Raw genomic sequence first — 18,904 nt, forward strand, 5'->3', positions numbered from 1 at the left:
TCAGACGTTTACCACTTTGGTGAACCCACAAGCATAGGTATGGAGCTGACAAACCTAGAAACATAATCGGGGCGAACTGAGATTCAAACCAAAAATGATAGGGTTTCTGGCATGCCCAAGGGATGCAACTCTACACAGCAAATTGCTGTGCTTTAGCCAATTGGGTCATCCGTGCCCCCTCTTCTTTAGAGTTCAAACTAAAACACATAGACAACTCAGCAGCGTGTCACCTCTCAGTCAACTTGTGTCTACATCAATATAGAAAAGTACCCACTTGTTTCAGTAACCTATTAAGTTCCATCTCCAACATGTCAGATTCTGGCAGCACTCTGATGGCCGCCCTGGCTTTATGGGTGCGAGATCGGCGCTGGGCTAAATTGCAAGTCCCCTCCCACATCGGCATCTCCAGTGACAACACATGCTGGATGTAGATCATGAGACCCTCTTTAACCTCCAGATTAAAGTCTCTGTAAGCATGGTAACATACATTTCAATTTGTTAACCAGAAGCGTTTTCCCCAGCCTATCAATTAAGTCAGGTCTGTCTTCTTGACTTGTTTGGAGACAATTTAAAATACAATTTCCTGGACTCTGATTGGTTACAGCGTGACAACTTAATGTGGGAAGAAAGTCTGAAGTGATGCAGGTCTCAGACATTTACAATTTTTGTGAAACCCACCAGCACAGGCTGGTGCTGACAAACCTGGAAACATAATTGGGGCGAACCCGGATTCAAACCCATGTTGATAGGTTTCTGGTATGCCCAAGGGACGCAACTCTGCACAGTGAATAGACGCCTTAGATGACTGGGATCCCCATGGCCCCCTCTGAACCCAACAATTTGCGCTGTTTATGTATGTTGAAAAGGCAAAAACAGATAAACTGGGATAAGCAGAGGATCAAAGCCCACAGTAGGGTTTAAGAATCAAAACGTAAGAAGACTTTTCCCTATGCCACCCACTTGCAGTAATCTGTGATGATGTTGACCTCAGCAGCATCATTCTGGGCTATTGCCTTCAGAATTTTTAATCTCTCTTTGGTTGTTCCTTGGAATGCCGTTTTGAAATCAATCTGAAATAAACAGTAATAATCACAATACATGGACTTATGATAACATCAGATTCAAGATTTCTTTTATATTATCAGTCAACATGATGAAAACCATCCTTTTTAACAACTTGTCCTTTTAAGAAATGTTTTGTAGTCTGTCAAACTAACAAACTCAATCTGATTTTAGCATTTGATGATAATAGTTCAACATTGTTTTTGCAAAAGTTAAAGAATTGTCAATATACAGCAGATACAATTGAACATCCCACTTTCATTTACAAAAAAAGTTCCATTCTGTTTCAGCGCCAGACAACATGACCTTTACCTTGATCTTACTGAGTCGATGTCCCCATGTGGCTCTGGTGTCCATGGTTTCGGCCATGGACGTCACCTTGACCTCCTGTAGCAGACAACCCATTGCTCGTCCCACAGAGGCCAGCGCCTGTCCAGAAGGTAGTCACAACATTGCTACACTGTATGTCTCAACTCCAGATAATATTTTGGGCCATTGAGTATTTACTCAATACCTTCGCAAGCTCCAACGTTCATACAGTTTGGCCCTCACTCTATGAAGGTTCATACTCCAACGAACTCACACAAAGTGAAGGTCAATTCTTAATTAAAGAACAACACTTGATTAACTATAGTAATATGACAAAAGAATCAGGTTTTCTTTAACTTCTTTTGAATAGTATATAAATACATTAAATGTGTCAAGAGTTCCATGTGTCAATGTCCAGCACAGCATGTTATGAGCTGAGCATGTACACCCTGAGACCATGAGTCAAGCTGCTGACAAATTTATCAATACGATTCCAACGGTTACAAAGGCTAGTGTTCAGTGACATATGTTTGTGTGATATTAATATCTTTCTTGTGCCTGCCTGGAGACTTAGCTTTTTTGTTTGTTTGTTTGTGTGTGTGTGCGTGCGTGCGTGTGTGCGTGTGTTAACATGAATACTCCACTCAGACAGTAGACTGACTACAAACTTACCAGTCCTTGTTTTAGCCCCTTAATGCTGAGCAGGGCAACAACAAGTACCATCTTTTAACATATTTTCGTATGACACGGCCAGGGATCGAACCCCCAACCTTCCGCTCTCCTGTCAGTATGATGGGAACTCAAGGGGATAACTCAAACACTAAGATGTCAAAATGTCTATACAGAATGACCACCCAATTTGTACCATTTCATAGACAGCGACTGACTAATCAATTTGTACCATTTCATAGACAGCGACTGGCCCATCAATTTTCAAAATGAGAGTCACCAGGCCTTTTTTTTCAGAAAAACCTCTCAGCAACTTTGGTGGCAAGGTTTAAGCAACAGACAGCTCTTCAATTAAAATCTTGACTTTGTTAACATGAATAGAACTGATATTAAAATCAGAATTATAGAATTATTCTATGACATTATAGAAGCAGGTCGACGCTGCAGTACTGACCATGAGTTTCTTGTAGTTGTGACCGGAGGCAGACACTAACATCTTGAGGCTCTCCATGATCACCTTGTGAGGCTGGCTGATGATGTAGGCCAGGCCCAGGTTCTGGTCCACCTTGCGGGCATTGAAGATCTGGAGGAAACAAGATGGATGGAGTGAGTGAGTGAGTGAGTGAAGATCTGGAGGAAACAAGATGGAGTGAGTGAGTGAGTGAGTGAGTGAGTGAGTGAAGATCTGAGAGGGAAACAAGATGGAGTGAGTGAGTCAGTGAAGATCTGGGAGGAAACAAGATGGAGTGAGTGAGTGAGTGAAGATCTGGAGGAAACAACATGGAGTGAGTGAGTGAAGATCTGGAGGAAACAAGATGGAGTGAGTGAGTGAAGATCTGGAGGAAACAAGATGGAGTGAGTGAGTGAAGATCTGGGAGGAAACAAGATGGAGTGAGTGAGTGAAGATCTGGAGGAAACAAGATGGAGTGAGTCAGTGAAGATCTGGAGGAAACACCATGGAGTGAGTGAGTGAAGATCTGGAGGAAACAACATGGAGTGAGTCAGTGAAGATCTGGAGGAAACACCATGGAGTGAGTGAGTGAGTGAAAATCTGGAGGAAACAACATGGAGTGAGTGAGTGAAGATCTGGAGGAAACAAGATGGAGTGAGTGAGTGAAGATCTGGAGGAAACACCATGGAGTGAGTGAGTAAAGATCTGGAGGAAACAACATGGAGTGAGTGAGTGAAGATCTGGAGGAAACAAGATGGAGTGAGTGAGTGAGTGAGTGAAGATCTGGAGGAAACAACATGGAGTGAGTGAGTGAAGATCTGGAGGAAACAAGATGGAGTGAGTGAGTGAAGATCTGGCAGGTAACAAGATGGAGTGAGTGAGTGAGTGAAGATCTGAAGGAAACAATATGGAGTGAGTGAGTGAAGATCTGGGAGGAAACAAGATGGAGTGAGTGAGTGAGTGAAGATCTGGGAGGAAACAAGATGGAGTGAGTGAGTGAGTAAAGATCTGGGAGGAAACAAGATGGAGTGAGTGAGTGAGTGAAGATATGGAGGAAACAACATGGAGTGAGTAAGTGAGTGAAGATCTGGAGGAAACAAGATGGAGTGAGTGAGTGAAGATCTGGGAGGTAACAAGATGGAGTGAGTGAGTGAGTGAAGATCTGAAGGAAACAAGATGAGTGAGTGAGTGAAGATCTGGGAGGAAACAAGATGGAGAGAGTGAGTGAAGATCTGGAAGGTAACAAGATGGAGTGAGTGAGTGAAGATCTGAAGGAAACAAGATGGAGTGAGTGAGTGAAGATCTGGGAGGAAACAAGATGGAGTGAGTGAGTGAGTGAGTGAGTGAAGATCTGGGAGGAAACAAGATGGAGTGAGTGAGTGAGTAAAGATCTGGGAGGAAATAGGATGGAGTGAGTGAGTGAAGATCTGGGAGGAAACAAGATGGAGTGAGTGAGTGAGTGAACATCTGGGAGGAAATAAGATGGATGGAGTGAGTGAGTTAAGATCTGGGAGGAAAAAAAGATGGAGTGAGTGAGTGAGTGAAGATCTTGGAGGAAACAAGATGGAGTGAATGAGTGAGTGAGTGAGTGAGTGAGTGAAGATCTGGGAGGAAACAAGATGGAGTGAGTGAGTGAGTGAGTGAGTGAGCGAAGATCTGGGAGGAAACAAGTGAGTGAGTGTGGTTTGCCTCACTTTTAGCAATATTCCAGCAATATCACGGCGGGGAAAACCAGAAATGGGCTTCACACATTGTACCCATGTCGGGAATTGAACCTGGGTCTTCTGCATGAGGACCACTACGCTTTAACCACTAGGCTACCCGACCGGAAACAAGAGTGAGTGAGTGAGTGAGTGAGTGAGTGAGTGAGTGAGTGAGTGAGGAAACAAGACAAGTGAGTGAGGAAACAAGACAAGTGAGTGAGTAAGTTTTGTGCAATGCTGCAACAGTATTTCATCAGGTTGATGTGGGAGGAAAGCCTAAAGTGATGCAGGTCTGAGGTATTTACAACTTTGGTAAAACCCACGAGCATGTGTACGGTGCTGACAAACCTAGAAACATTATCAGGGTGAATCTGGAATTCGAACCCATGTCCATCGGTTACTGGCATAGCTAAGGGACATGGTGAAAAGTTACCTGAACTTTGTCCCGACAAATCTAATAACTTCTTTTACAGACACGTTTACCACTGTGATGGTGAGAGAGGAAACAATAAGGGTGAGGTTGAATAGGAAGAAACAAAACAGTGTAAACATGACAGAACAATAAATTTATAAAGTTACTATTTTGTCTATTTGAAGGCTACATGATTTAATTCAGGAAGGTCCCACTACCTTTTCAGAAATGATATGAGATAAGCAATAAGTATGAGTCAGGATAAGGTCATCTTCCCAAGGCAAGGACGTCAACTGACTAGAAAAGTCCAGTTTCTACCCTCATGAACTACACTGGAATTTCCAGGCTTGATCGTAGTGCCACCGGTGGCTATTATGAGTTATGTCCCTTCTATGTCCCTCCTAATGACCAATCAGATTCTACAACTCATATCGCTTGCATTTGCTTCAAACAAAATGCTGGCGCCCTGTCAAGACGATCTGAGCGATAATCAAGAAGTGCTTCAGATCACTTGGCCACCTTGATTAAAAACATGAAAAGATTTGCAAAATATCTGTTGATGCCCAGTTGGCGGTACAAATGTCTTGGAAATCTGCATGTTGAAATTCATGTTGTTTACGAACCGAATGTCTAGTTCATTACTCGATTTTGATTGGACTATGCATAGATTCGTTAGTCCAGCCATAATATAACTCCATAAGTCCAGCCTAGTTGGGCAAGGACTTTTATAGTCAGTTAAAGCCCTTGCCTCAGGAAGATGGGACAAGGTAAAATTGTTTATATATTAACTTATACTGTATGCTGGAAGCAAACATCAAACAACATCCAGTACAATGATGATGGTGATGAAACAATACCAACCTTTGTGAGAATGCCGAAGGTGAGTTCCTGCATAAGTGGGGCAACTTTTTCTTTGGCTGTGGTCAAGTGGTCAAGAACTTTGGCCAGCTCTGCTGGTTTCTGATCCATAGGAAAGAGAGTCATAACAGAATCCTTACAGGAAAGAAAATGATAAAATAATTCCCACCTTATGTTTGAAACAATATTATACATCATGTATAATCATCTAAGTTTAAAAATGTCACTTCTAAAACTGTGTATTTCATGAAATGAGCTTCAAAATAATCTCTGGTTTACACGCATTTTCTATTTCATACTTCTTGATATATGCCCCTAAAATATTCCGCTATTGCTATTGTTTATCTAATCGTTAGTTGATTAATGTACCCCAGACAGTACTGCGAGGCCAATCTGCACTGTGGGGACTGTCTTACCAAAATAACAGAGGGACCTTGCAGTACCTCCCAGAGAAGACGTTAGGTTTTTAACGACTTGCTGGAGCTTCCACTTGGCCCTGGCTCGTTAGTTGATTGATATGTACCCAAGACAGTACTGTGAGGCCAACCTGCTCTTGGGGGTCTGTTTTACCAAATTAACTAAGGGTCGGCCTTGCAGTACCTCCCCGAGAAGACATTAGGTTTTTAACGACTTGCTGGAGCTTCCACTTGGCCCTGGCTCCTTTACTTGCCAGCTTGGTTGGAGGATGGTACCCACCTGGCTGTGTTCGAATCCCATGTCGAACTGTGTGACGTGCTGTGTGAGGCAGGACATGATGTGGCTGGCAAATCGGTAGGCCAGTTCCAGATGGGAGTTCTCCCTCAGGTGGAGGAGGAGGGGAAGGAGGGGCTCCGACATGCCCTGCACCACCGACGGCGACAGTTTCGTCACAACAGCATCCTTGCTACCTGGCATTGCAAATTAGGTAAGTAAAAGAAATGAGTTCATGTGTTTTCAGTTGCTTTTCATAATTAAGGATGTATATTACGGGGCTTTGTTTCATAAAGTGATCTATGGATAAGACGAACTCATATATGTTAACATTGACTTTACCAGGACCAAGGACTGTGTATTTGGAAGGCGTTTAACATTTGTACTCATGTAGGGAATCAAAGGTGAGGTTTGTTTGTGATCATCAAACACATTTTTTACTTCAGCATCCAAAAGCCACTTCATTCTGATCTTGTTTGCTGTTTAAAGCCACACTCAGCAATAATACAGCCATATGACTGCAGTCTGCAATAATCAAGTCTAGACTGAAAGCACAATAATAATTCATTTCTATAGTGCCTTGTCTCCAGCACTGTCTTTTCAGTGGCATTCAAAACATGCTTCTAAATATTGTATGCTTCTCCAAAAAGATCAGTTCTGATTCTTGCAATTTTGATTGCATACGCCATGACACGCAATCAGTCAAATCACAGACCACCAGCTGTCCACCTCAGTTGTCACTAACAGCCAGCACCGGAACTACTTTGACCAGGAACCCCCAGTTTATTGCATACTTAATGGTACTCCAGGGTCCAAATGTCCTTGTATTAGAGTGCCAATGGCACTGTCAAAATCATAATGGCCCTGTTAAAATAAGCTCCCAATATCTGAAGAACACACTTCAAAATCAGATTTCTAAAAAAAAAATACCCTGTGCCATATATATTGTATGAAAACTGTATAAGGTACTTCTGACCCAACCAAATTGACAAACACATGGAAATTGATGACCATATGAACAAACATACTGCAGTGGGATTCACAACATTCACCATCTTCCCGAGGCAAGAGAGTAAACTGACTATAAAAGTCCAGTTTCCACCCTTGCCTAACTATCCTGGTATTATGGAGTTACATTTTGTCTGGACTAACGAGTCTATGCATAGTCCAATCAAAACCGCCCATCGAAATCAAAATCCGGTTCATAAACTGTCGTGCAGATTTCGATCGATTGCAGGATTTGCAAAGCATGTGCACCGCCAACTTGTTGTCAGCAGATATTTTCCAAATCTTTTCATGTTTTTAATCAAGGTGCTCACGTGATTTGATGCATTTCGCGATGTAAAACCCATTTTATCACAATATAGATCTTGATTATCGATCAGATCGTCCTGACTGAGCGCCACCATTTTGTGTAAAGCAAACGCAAGTGATACGAGAGGTGGAATCTGATTGGTCCACAGGAGAGGCTTAGAAGGGACATAATTGGTAATAGCCACTGGTGGCGCAACGATCGAGCCCAGTAATTCCAGCCTAGTTCGGCAAGGGTGGAAACTGGACTTTTAAAGTCAGTTAACTCCCTTGCCTCGGGAAGATGAACATTCACCTGCTGATTTAGAACATGACAAAGGATGTTATCAATCCCATAGGAAAGGGGCAAACTTTGTAAACTACAACAAATCTTTCACAAAGATGAATCAAAAGCACTCATCTTATAAGCACACTTAAATTCCAAAAGCACACATCTAATGATATTTTCTCGCGCCCAGTGATACCCTTCTGTGCCTGTAATGGAACCCTCACACTAGTGCTACCCACATCTGCGGTGTTCACCTGTAGCGAGGGATGGGACAGCCAGCAGGTAGTTGACAGTGAGGGGCAGCACCTTGCTGGAGGTCATCACTAACGATTCTTCTTTAAACATGGGGGACAGGTTCCACTCAGCATGCATCTCACTGGCGATGATCTGCTGCTCTACCGACATGCTGTTGTTGGGGCTCTGTAATACATAGTGGCAGAGCTCCAGATAAGCTTTTGGTGTTGTGGGTATTTTACCCATGCATTTTAAAATCATTGGGTATCAGTAATTCTATCTGGGTATTCAAAATTCTGTTACCCACTTGTTTTTACACATGTGGGTATTTAAGTTAAATTTTAAAAAACTCTATTCTTCTAGTCCCTGCAAACTGGTGTCGTGTGGGTTCGAGAGCTTTGTAGGACTCAAAAATACCACGATACTTCCACAAGAAAGTGTTATGGCAAATGATCATGATGTAACTGTCATCGTGGAGTTTGGCAAAGTTGACGGAATGCCCGTTTATAATATCAAAATAAGTTGCTGATTTGCAAATCGAATACGCAGGGTTACTTCACAATATTTTGATGATACGCACAAGTTTTATTTTTGTAGCGAATCTGTAATGTTCGTTGCGTATTTGATACGCTTGGATTTTATTTTACTGCGTGTTTCTGATGCGTATTTTAGGCAGATACGCAGCTTATCTGGAGCTCTGTAGTGCTGTATATAATCTCACAGTTTTAGTGTGCGTATATACTGAACAAAACAAGTTACATATCATGAATAATTTTATGAAATGTGTGCTCAGTCGTCACTTCCTATCCCCCAAAATATTCACGATTACTAACTCATATTTTTGTTCAGTATATATCAAAACACTTGTTTTTGCATATCTACCTCGTCAAGAGTAATCATTCGTTTTGCTATTCTGAAATTCACTTTAATGTTTATGAAGCCTTTAAACCATGCTGTTTCATTACAGTAACATAGCTGCAAACCGTGAAATGTTGAACCAGACGCCATCTTCTTTTCTTGCAGATGAGTCAATATTCATCACGTGACAGGTCAATAATGATCATGTGACGAGTCAATATTTGAGGTCAGTGTCATTCACATGATTTCGGGGTCTACATTGAAATGTATTGTTTTGTCATGTGACATGAATTAACCAATGGAATTGCAAGATTTTTAATAGAGGTATAACAAATTAAAATGAGTGACACTGCAGCTCGCCTGGATATGTAATCAAAAGCCAAAATGTCAAAAAAGACACCTACTTATTAACTGTTACACTCAGCATTGGTATTAAAATATTATTGAGGAGTAATTGACACATAATAAACAACTAACTCAATCAATCTGCAACAATGAAGGTAACACGTAATATTGTAAAACATTGTTGCATTTCACAACAGTTCAGTTTGCTTTGAGCAGTTAAGTTTCACATGGATCTTAGTTTGTTTTAACTCACAAACTGTTCCACACATGATGCATGGAATAGACACTAGATAAGAGATAATCAATTTGTCAGAGCATATTCTACTCAGAATCTCACCCCAAAATGTAGAGTTACCTACCTGTACAGACTGAGAGTAATCGCCGACTTCACACTGTCTGCTGACATCCAGACACAGTGACAGGGCTCGATACAGGTCCAGACATGCACTCATACGCTCTGAAACCATCACAATCATTGTTGCTTTATATCTCCTACATCTGTGCAGGAAAATAAATCCATCCTTGGATTACATGATCAATTCTCATTCAACAAATATCATTTATGACTTTTCCATCCACACATGACTGAATTATTGGTAAAACATTCTTAGAAAAGACATGGAGGTTTCTGAGACAAGCATGGGTCAGTGAAACCATTGGTCAATATGATGAACAACAATCTACACCAATGGGGTGCGATGACACACCATCGGCAACATCCCACATTGGGTAGTATGGGAAACTGGGAAGTTATTCTACCCTAAATCACAGTTGGGTCCTATGTTGCAACAAGTTTGGTTTGCTGTGGACCTATTCTACCCTGAATCTCAATAGGTCCTATGTTGCAACAAGTTTGGTTTGCTGTGGACCTATTCTACCCTGATTCTCCATAGGTCCTATGTTGCAACAAGTTTGGGGTGCTGGGGACCTATTGTACCCTGAATCTCCATAGGTCCTATGTTGCAACAAGTTTGGGGTGCTGTGGACCTATTCTACCCTGAATCTCAATAGGTCCTATGTTGCAACAAGTTTGGGGTGCTGGGGACCTATTGTACCCTGAATCTCCATAGGTCCTATGTTGCAACAAGTTTGGGGTGCTGTGGACCTATTGTACCCTGAATCTCCATAGGTCCTATGTTGCAACAAGTTTGGGGTGCTGGGGACCTATTGTACCCTGAATCTCCATAGGTCCTATGTTGCAACAAGTTTGGGGTGCTGTGGACCTATTGTACCCTGAATCTCCATAGGGTCCTATGTTGCAACAAGTTTGGGGTACTGGGGACCTATTGTACCCTGAATCTCCATAGGTCCTATGTTGCAACAAGTTTGGGGTGCTGTGGACCGATTCTACCCTGAATCTCCATGGGGTCCTGTGTTGAAACAAGCATGAGGTACTGGGGACCTATTCAACCCCCAATTCCCATGTGGTCCTATGTTGAAACAAGCATGAGGTACTGGGGACCTATTCAACCCCCAATTCCCATGTGGTCCTATGTTGAAACAAGCATGAGGTACTGGGGACCTATTCAACCCCCAATTCCCATGTGGTCCTATGTTGAAACAAGCATGAGGTACTGGGGACCTATTCAACCCCCAATTCCCATGTGGTCCTATGTTGAAACAAGCATGAGGTACTGGGGACCTATTCAACCCCCAATTCCCATGTGGTCCTATGTTGAAACAAGCATGAGGTACTGGGGACCTATTCAACCCCCAATTCCCATGTGGTCCTATGTTGAAACAAGCATGAGGTACTGGGGACCTATTTTACCACAAATTCCTATGAGGACCTTTGTTGAAACAAGCATGAGGTACTGGGGACCTATTTTACCCTGAATCTCCATGGGGTCCTGTGTTGAAACAAGCATGAGGTACTGGGGACCTATTCTATCCAGAATTCCCATAGGGTTCTATGTTGAGTCAAGCATGAGGTACTGGGGACCTATTCTACCCCAAATCTCCATTGGGTCCTATGTTGAAATAAGCATGAGGTACTGGGGTCAGATTCTTCCCCCCATGGGGTCCTATGTTGAGACAAGCATGAGGTACTGGGGACCTATTCTACTCCAAATCTCCATTGGGTCCTATGTTGAAATAAGCATGAGGTACTCGGTCAGATTCTTCCCCCCATGGGGTTCTATGTTGAGACAGCTGACCTGGGCTGCACATGGTGAGAGCGAGACCGGCCAGTTCGACAGCTGTGTAGGAGAGATCCCGCAGCTTGCTGCTGCCCTCCAGTGTGTCGTCCTCCTTCTTCTGACACAGCTGCAGGAAGGACAGCGCGACCTTGTACAGGGTCTCCGCTGTGGAGCAGGATGGGTCACTTTCCAGCAGTTTACTACAAATAACCAAGTGAACCAAGTGTTAGCACCTGGGTAACAAGGACTGAGTCACTAAGGCTTAAAAACATAAAAGAATTGGTTCTCAGGCAATGACTTTTGAAATTATATAGTGTTGGCGTGCAGTGTTTGTTTTTTTGCGTGACAACTCTTCCCTGATTACACTGTAAACAAACTTGTCATACAGGCCCATTCCACAAGGTGATCTCAGCGCTATGGTGATCAAAAGCCTATGTGAGTGAGTGAGTGAGTGAGTGAGTGAGTATGGTTTTACGCCGCTATTAGCAATATTCCAGCAATATCACGGCGGGGGACACCAGAAATGGGCTTCACACATTGTACCCATGTCGGGAATCGAACCCGGGTCTTCGGCGTGACGAGTGAACGCTTTAACCACTAGGCTACCCGACCGCCCTCATAAGCCTATGTAAGTATGGGAGTTCACCTTTGCGCTAGGATGGCTTTGTGGAACGGGGCCCTGGAAACCTTTTCTTCCCCTCCGATTGTTGCTACCACATCTCACCTGCAGTGTTTGACCGCTGTCTCCATGTCACCTGTCCCTGATGCCTTGATGGCCAGCTGACCGTGGAGATGGACCACAGGCACTTCCAGCAAACTGGCCAGTCTGTGAACAATGTAGGTAGACCATTGACCACATGTACCCCATGGCTAACTGTTGCGGTCAGTTTCCAATCAGAACTGACTGCCCTTGATGCACTAACACGGATACTGATTGGTTTTTGCTGTCTATACTCGTCATCGCATCAAGTGAAAACTCTTTCACCTGATTACGGGGCAAGTAGCCCTGAAATGTTGTGTATGTAAAGAAAGAGGTTATAACACATAATATTTCTTGTCACATAATTCAGGAATAACAGTGCCTTGGAAACTGGTGTTAGCAAGAAAAGACAATTTCAATGGTGGCAGCAACCACTGACGAATGAATCTCAGGGATGAGAATGGGTTCTTTCTAAAAAACCAAAAACACTGTAAGTTAGTTGTGGACTGTAAGACCATATAACTGATGCATATATATTGTAATGGCATGTATCACAAAAGTGACCCTTAACATAACAAAGTCTGTGGAAAATTCCCGGCCCTGAAAAATGCACTTTGATCTCACTTCGGAGATTTATTTCTGAACTTGTTCCATCATTCAATTTGTAATAAAACAGTACAATTACTTTGTACTAATGTGAAATTAGAAGTGTACTAAGTTGTCAGGTAGGTGGCAAACAGGATAAGTAGATACTCTTGGCTCAGTACCTTGAGTTACCATTTAAGAGAGTCGACTAAATAACATAACCAATGAGTGAATTTAGTTTTACACTGCAGTTGGGAATATTCCAGGTCACATATTGTAACACCCTGATCATCATTAGAAAGATTTTACACCAAGCATGGGGTACTGGGGACCTATTCTGCCAGGCTTCCCATCAGGGTTATCGGACGATATGGTATACATGGCACAAGAAATATTGAATAATATTGCTGACCTACCTGTAAACTTTTGCATAGTTGATATCACCCTAAAAAAAATACATATTTGTAAAATTATTTTTATTATGAAACATTTCATGAATTTACTGTAATCAGCATAATTAGCCCCTCTTACTTCATGACTTCACCCATTACAGCGATATGAATACCCCCAACAGGTAGAAGTCCTGGTCTGGAAGGAACTGAAAACAGGTATGTTGGCAATAAACTGCTCCTATCCTACACAATTCAATGAGAACTGGACCCGTGAAGATCTGTGACTTCCGCAACCCATGCTTGTCGTAAGAGGCAAGTTACAGGATAGGGTGGTCAGACTCATTGACTTGGATGATGCATTGTATTCCAATTGCACGGATCGATCCTTGTGATGTCACTCACTGGATTGTCTGATCCAGACTCGATTATTTACAGACTACCGTCACATAGCTGGAATATTGCTGAGTGCGGCGTTAAACAACAAACCAACAAACCAACAAACCAACAAACCAACAAACAAACAATGGAAACTGTAATGGAAACTCGTAAGTCGTACTAGCTGCATTTTCATATACAGATAACCAGCAATAAGACCACTCACAATTTTATCAGAATTGCTTACACAGCCAGGTTGATGGTACGTGACCAGTAAATAATAAGACTCATCGGGAGACGACAAATCCCCCCGGCCCCCAACAAAATCTGACTGTTACAAGTCCAACTTGATGAGAGAAGTCTGTCCATATACAAGAGTAGTTATAGAGCTATCAAAACAATACCCTGTAATTGGAATTCGGAATTTTGAATTACTGTCAGGTACACACCAATCTAAACAGTCACTGTCAAACTTGTTGCCATGGAAACAGAAAAAATAAAATTTTGAAAAATCCCTAACAGGAAAAGGCACCAGTTGACAACTTGGACTTTGTGTGTGCAAAACTTCATGAAAGAATACATATTACTTTGGACCAAACAAACACACCAATATCAATTAAAACAGTCAAAGTCAATCTAGCTGCCATCGAAACAGTAAAAACGAAATATTTTAAAATTCATCAATTGCAAAAGGCCAAGTTTGGATTAAAAATCTTGAATAGATTTTCTGTTCTGCTCCGGAAACATCACCTACCTTTATTTCAGCTGAGTCTAACTTGTTCCCATGGAAACTGGGAAACATGAAATTTTGAAAAATTTCTAAATAACAAAAGGCACCACCTGGTAAATATGTGTAAGTTTGGATGAAACATCTTTCACGGTTTTCAAGTTATGCTCTGGAAACAAAATATGGATGGTCAGACTGACCACAGGATGACTATATCCCCCTGCATTATATGCCGGAGGAATAAAAATGTCCATGTCAATGCAGAGCCTCACCTTTGTTGATGCTTGTGATGTGAAGAAGTCTGTGAGGTAGGAGATGAGCACAGCCTCCCTGGACGTCCGACACCGGTACTCGGACAACATCAGGAACTTGTTGTACTCACACTGTTACAGCAGCAATTTAATAAAAACCAACACTTTACAACATTGTGACTTACATCACAAAGTAAACACAATCTATGGATAACAACTTGCTAATTATACTTGTTGTTCTCACACTGTAGTGAGTGAGTGAGTTTGGTTTTACGCCGCTTTTAGCAATATTCCAGCAATATCACGGCGGGGGACACCAGAAATGGGCTTCACACATTGTACCCATGTCGGGAATCGAACCCGGGTCTTCGGCGTGACGAGCGAACGCTTTAACACTAGGCTACCCGACCGCCCCTCTCACACTGTAACACCGAAGCAAAAGAAGAAGCATTTCACGTTTTGTGTACACTGTATGGTTAACATGTTTAAAGCAGAACAGTCAATATTATCATAATTTCCATCAATTTACAGATATCAATATATTCACCTGATAAGTTTTTGTTATGTTGGAGTACACATACATGTAAATATATTTCTATTTCTGACCTGTAGAGCCAAGAGAGCTGTCATCTCACTGTAGTCGTTTCTCATTTCCTCGTAGATCTCACAATTAACATGCTCCTGTACATCTGTGGAGAAACATAGCACAATCAGCATACGATGCTATTCACATGAAATACTGATGCTAATTATACTAGAGACACCTCTGTCCCCTGTATAACTGACGCTACTCAAGTATACTAGAGACACCTCTATTTCCTGTACAACTGATGCACATGACGTGAACATTTCAAATCTACAATATCAGCTAAAAGAATTAACACCCCACCTCCCCCCAAATTAATTCTGAAATTGTAAACATCCTCAAAGAGATTATTTTATGAAATGAATCCTAATTCACAATGATTAATAAAGCTAGAGTTGTGATTGAGTCTTCAAGTAAGTCTGTATTTTCAATCAACTCTTTTTTATACATTCTTTGGAGATGACCTTCATTTTCGGGTCAACAGTATGACAAGAGCTGTTAAACACCCATAGAAAACCATACATCAGAGCTCCAGATAAGCTACGTATCTGCGTGAAATACGCATCAGAAATGCAGAGATATGCAGTAAAATCAAATCCAAGCGTATCAAATACGCAACGAACATTACAGATACGCTACAAAAATAAAACTTGTGCGTATCATCAAAATATTGTGAATTCGATTAGCAAATCAGCAACTTATTTTGAAATTATAAACGGGCATTCCGTCAACCTTGCCAAACTCATCGATGACAATTACATCATGATCATTTGCCATCACACTTTCTTGTGGAAGTATCGTGGTATTCTTGAGTCCTATAAAGCTCTCGAACCCACACGACACCAGTTTGCAGGGACTAGATGAATAGTGTTTTTAAATATTTAGCTTAAATACCCACATGTGTAAAAACTAGTGGGTAACAGAAATTTGAATACCCAGATAGAATTACTGATACCCAATGATTTTAAAATGCATGGGTAAAATACCCACAACACCAAAAGCTTATCTGGAGCTCTGATACATGCATCCTGCTTTTGAACCGCGCAGCTCACTACAACGCCAGCTCAGTACAGTGTTCAGCCACCCTAGTTTTGATATATCAGAGGTAAATCCGTTAAGACCTTCATTGTTGATGGGTGATATGTGGGACAATAGTACACAATTACTGCTAGTCTACTTCGAGTCAGGGCCCCACTCCACAAAGTGATCGTAGTTACAATCGTAACTACCATGTTTTAACAAAGACCTACGACAGTCGTAGAGCTACGATCATAGCTGGACCCGGATGAGACATTTCCAAGTTTCACACATATCATGCTATAACCTTCCAAACATTCAATTTCCCCATACCTTGCAGTAGCAGACGTGCAGTGCCAACAGCAGCCTCAGTGAACAATCTCTTCACATCCAGGATATCCTGAGACAGAAGTGTGTGAGTGTGAGAATCAGCAGTCCAATTACAGCATGAACTGATGGCTCCAAGAGGGGGAAAAATACATATGTACAGTGCACAGTACATTGTGGCATCCTAAACCACTGACCATGGTAATAATAGACTAAATCTGTTGCGCTCAAAGTTACATCATACAGTGGTCCAAATATGCTGTTTATCTGCATATAACATGCACAAAAACACACTACATACACAACCACAACTGATGACTTTTCGACGTTATAAACTTGTAAAGTGCCTCTGAGGGCATTCTGGAATTACATGCAAATGTCTACATAACATAGCTGGGGCTAAAGATCCAAAACAACAAACAGAGCAATAAACACATAAAACAATTGCAAAATTAAGAGGGCCTTTCAAATGGTATTCCAAAGATGACTTTTAAAAAAATATCTTCTCGTTGGTTTAAAAATACCTTATACTCTGAACCGAAGAGAGTAAAAATGGAGTGAATACCCTCAATATTATATACCAAATGAGAATGAGTCATGTGAGTAAATGCTCTAAGGCTCAATGGATTGTCTGGTGTGAGGATAAAGTGGCTACCTGTGTGTCACAGATGATGGTGTTGAGCTTGACTTGTGCCAGAATGATGATCCGCCGTCCACAGTGAAGGGAGAGGTCAGGGGTCAAGGTCTTCAGGAGGTCAAAATAATCATCCAGCTGAAACAGGGTATCCATTGTGGGAAACTGGTGATTTAGGGGGAAAATTATGGCATAATCTTCTTAAAATGTCTACAAATCAATAAATGCTTCAATCGAATGGTTAATACCATAAAGGCACAGTTAAAATATGAACCTGGTGCCTGGGTAAAACACTTAGAAATCATACTTGGAAAAAATACCTTGTGATGATATATATTTGCAAAGCGATTAAAAAAATTTCTTTCCCAAAAACAATCTGGACAAAATGTAAAATCAACACATGAACAAGCCTCATGCACAGTATGATTCATAAAATAAACCTGGGGTGCAGAAATTCAATAGGATCTTAATAATCTCAAAGAAAACAAAGGGGTCAAACTTCTAGATTACAAACAAATTATTATCTTGGTCATGGCTCATTCACTGAGTTTACTGAGTTTGAAGATGGATCAGATGTGTTCTTGTTGCTGGCACATTTAATTTCCAAAGGGCACACCTACACATCTTCATGTTTGTTTTTAGTTTAACGCCGCACTCAGCAATATTCGAGCAATATGACGACGGTCTGTAAATAATCGAGTCTGGACCAGACAATCAAGTGATTGACATCATGAGCATCAATCAACACAATTGGGATACGATGACATGCATCAACCAAGTCAGCCTGACCACCCAATCCCGTTAGTAACCTCTAGCGACAAGCATAGTCGCCTTTTACGGCAAGCATGGGTTGCTGAAGACTTATTCTACCCCGGATCTTCATGAGTGCCATGTGGACAGGAAAGCAGCATAAGTCCAGTAACAGTCTAATTACATTTTACAAGGTACTATGTGAGAATCATTAATTACTTGATGGTTACTGACCCTGTTGTGAGCTACCAGCCACTGGAGTCGGAAGAAGTACAGCTCTGTCTCCAGCTTCATCTCATACGTGGTGATCAGCTGGACTGCATCCGTCATACACGTTGCCATGTCACGCGCCAGGATGTGGTACATCATTTGCTACAACGTACAACAATATAAGCTGCCTCGGTCATACACATCACCATGTCACGCACCAGGATGTGGTACATCATTTGCTACAATGTACAACATACAGACATATAAATTGTTGTTTATTTTCTTAGAGGTATTTGTATTTTGCAATCTCTATGTCAATTTTTCACAATATTTGTGGCATACTGTTTAAGTATCAACAGAAACATCAAATTTTTCTTACTTCGTATCGATTCTTTTTACTTTATTCCTCTACTTGTATAACAAGCTTTTGTAAAAGAAGAATAAATGAACAAATAAACAAACAAATAAACAAACAAACAAACTTGTTTACTCTGTGAAAGCATGCTCAACCAAGAATAAATTGATTAACCCATACCTTACAATAACAAGGCCATCACCATGTAAGTATTGATTATGTTGATTAGGGTAACCACAAGGAAAACAAAAAACAACAACTAAATACCCCCAAATGTGTTATATTAAAATTCCTCAAGAATGCAATTTGTTTCTAACCTGTATTTTACTTCTCGTTGGTAGATTGAGATTTTTCATGCCATACTTCTGCATCAGCTTCTTCACCTCCAGCATGTGACACTCCTCTTTAAGCGTTTTCACACTGAACATAAACATCAAGTACGGATAAACCAGGGTTATACCGAGTGTTAAATATTTGTTTCAAACAAGGACATCACTATTAATAATTAGCACACAGATTCAGAGAAAGCACAATGTAAGACATGCATAGATGAAGTTACAAAAGTGAGTTGTGCCACTTGTCAACAGCCGGTAGACTTCATGTAGGTCACAGTGGTAGTAAAGTAGTGGGCAGTGAAAATTCATGAATCCGATAATGGATAGGAACAAGCAGGAAATACTCATATCC

General features: G+C 41.4%; 1 protein-coding gene across 1 annotated transcript in view; it reads right to left on the bottom strand.

The window, feature by feature from the left end:
* LOC124137047 (kinetochore-associated protein 1-like) overlaps nt 1–18,904 on the bottom strand; it is an 81,631-nt gene that overhangs the window by 21,892 nt on the left and 40,835 nt on the right. The window contains exons 27-43 of the mRNA XM_048403874.1: nt 18,535–18,637; nt 17,887–18,024; nt 16,924–17,040; nt 16,275–16,341; nt 14,945–15,027; nt 14,360–14,470; nt 13,010–13,038; nt 12,033–12,134; nt 11,327–11,508; nt 9,530–9,627; nt 7,988–8,153; nt 6,161–6,351; nt 5,468–5,566; nt 2,495–2,623; nt 1,375–1,491; nt 961–1,070; nt 275–467 (exon numbers count right to left, since the gene is read on the bottom strand). Coding sequence (XP_048259831.1) covers nt 275–467; nt 961–1,070; nt 1,375–1,491; nt 2,495–2,623; nt 5,468–5,566; nt 6,161–6,351; nt 7,988–8,153; nt 9,530–9,627; nt 11,327–11,508; nt 12,033–12,134; nt 13,010–13,038; nt 14,360–14,470; nt 14,945–15,027; nt 16,275–16,341; nt 16,924–17,040; nt 17,887–18,024; nt 18,535–18,637 — 2,035 coding nt within the window. The remainder of the gene's footprint in view (nt 1–274; nt 468–960; nt 1,071–1,374; nt 1,492–2,494; nt 2,624–5,467; nt 5,567–6,160; nt 6,352–7,987; nt 8,154–9,529; nt 9,628–11,326; nt 11,509–12,032; nt 12,135–13,009; nt 13,039–14,359; nt 14,471–14,944; nt 15,028–16,274; nt 16,342–16,923; nt 17,041–17,886; nt 18,025–18,534; nt 18,638–18,904) is intronic.

This window comes from Haliotis rufescens, unplaced genomic scaffold (assembly GCF_023055435.1).
Source record: "Haliotis rufescens isolate VD_foot unplaced genomic scaffold, xgHalRufe1.0.p SCAF_3, whole genome shotgun sequence".
Lineage (NCBI taxonomy): Eukaryota > Metazoa > Mollusca > Gastropoda > Lepetellida > Haliotidae > Haliotis > Haliotis rufescens.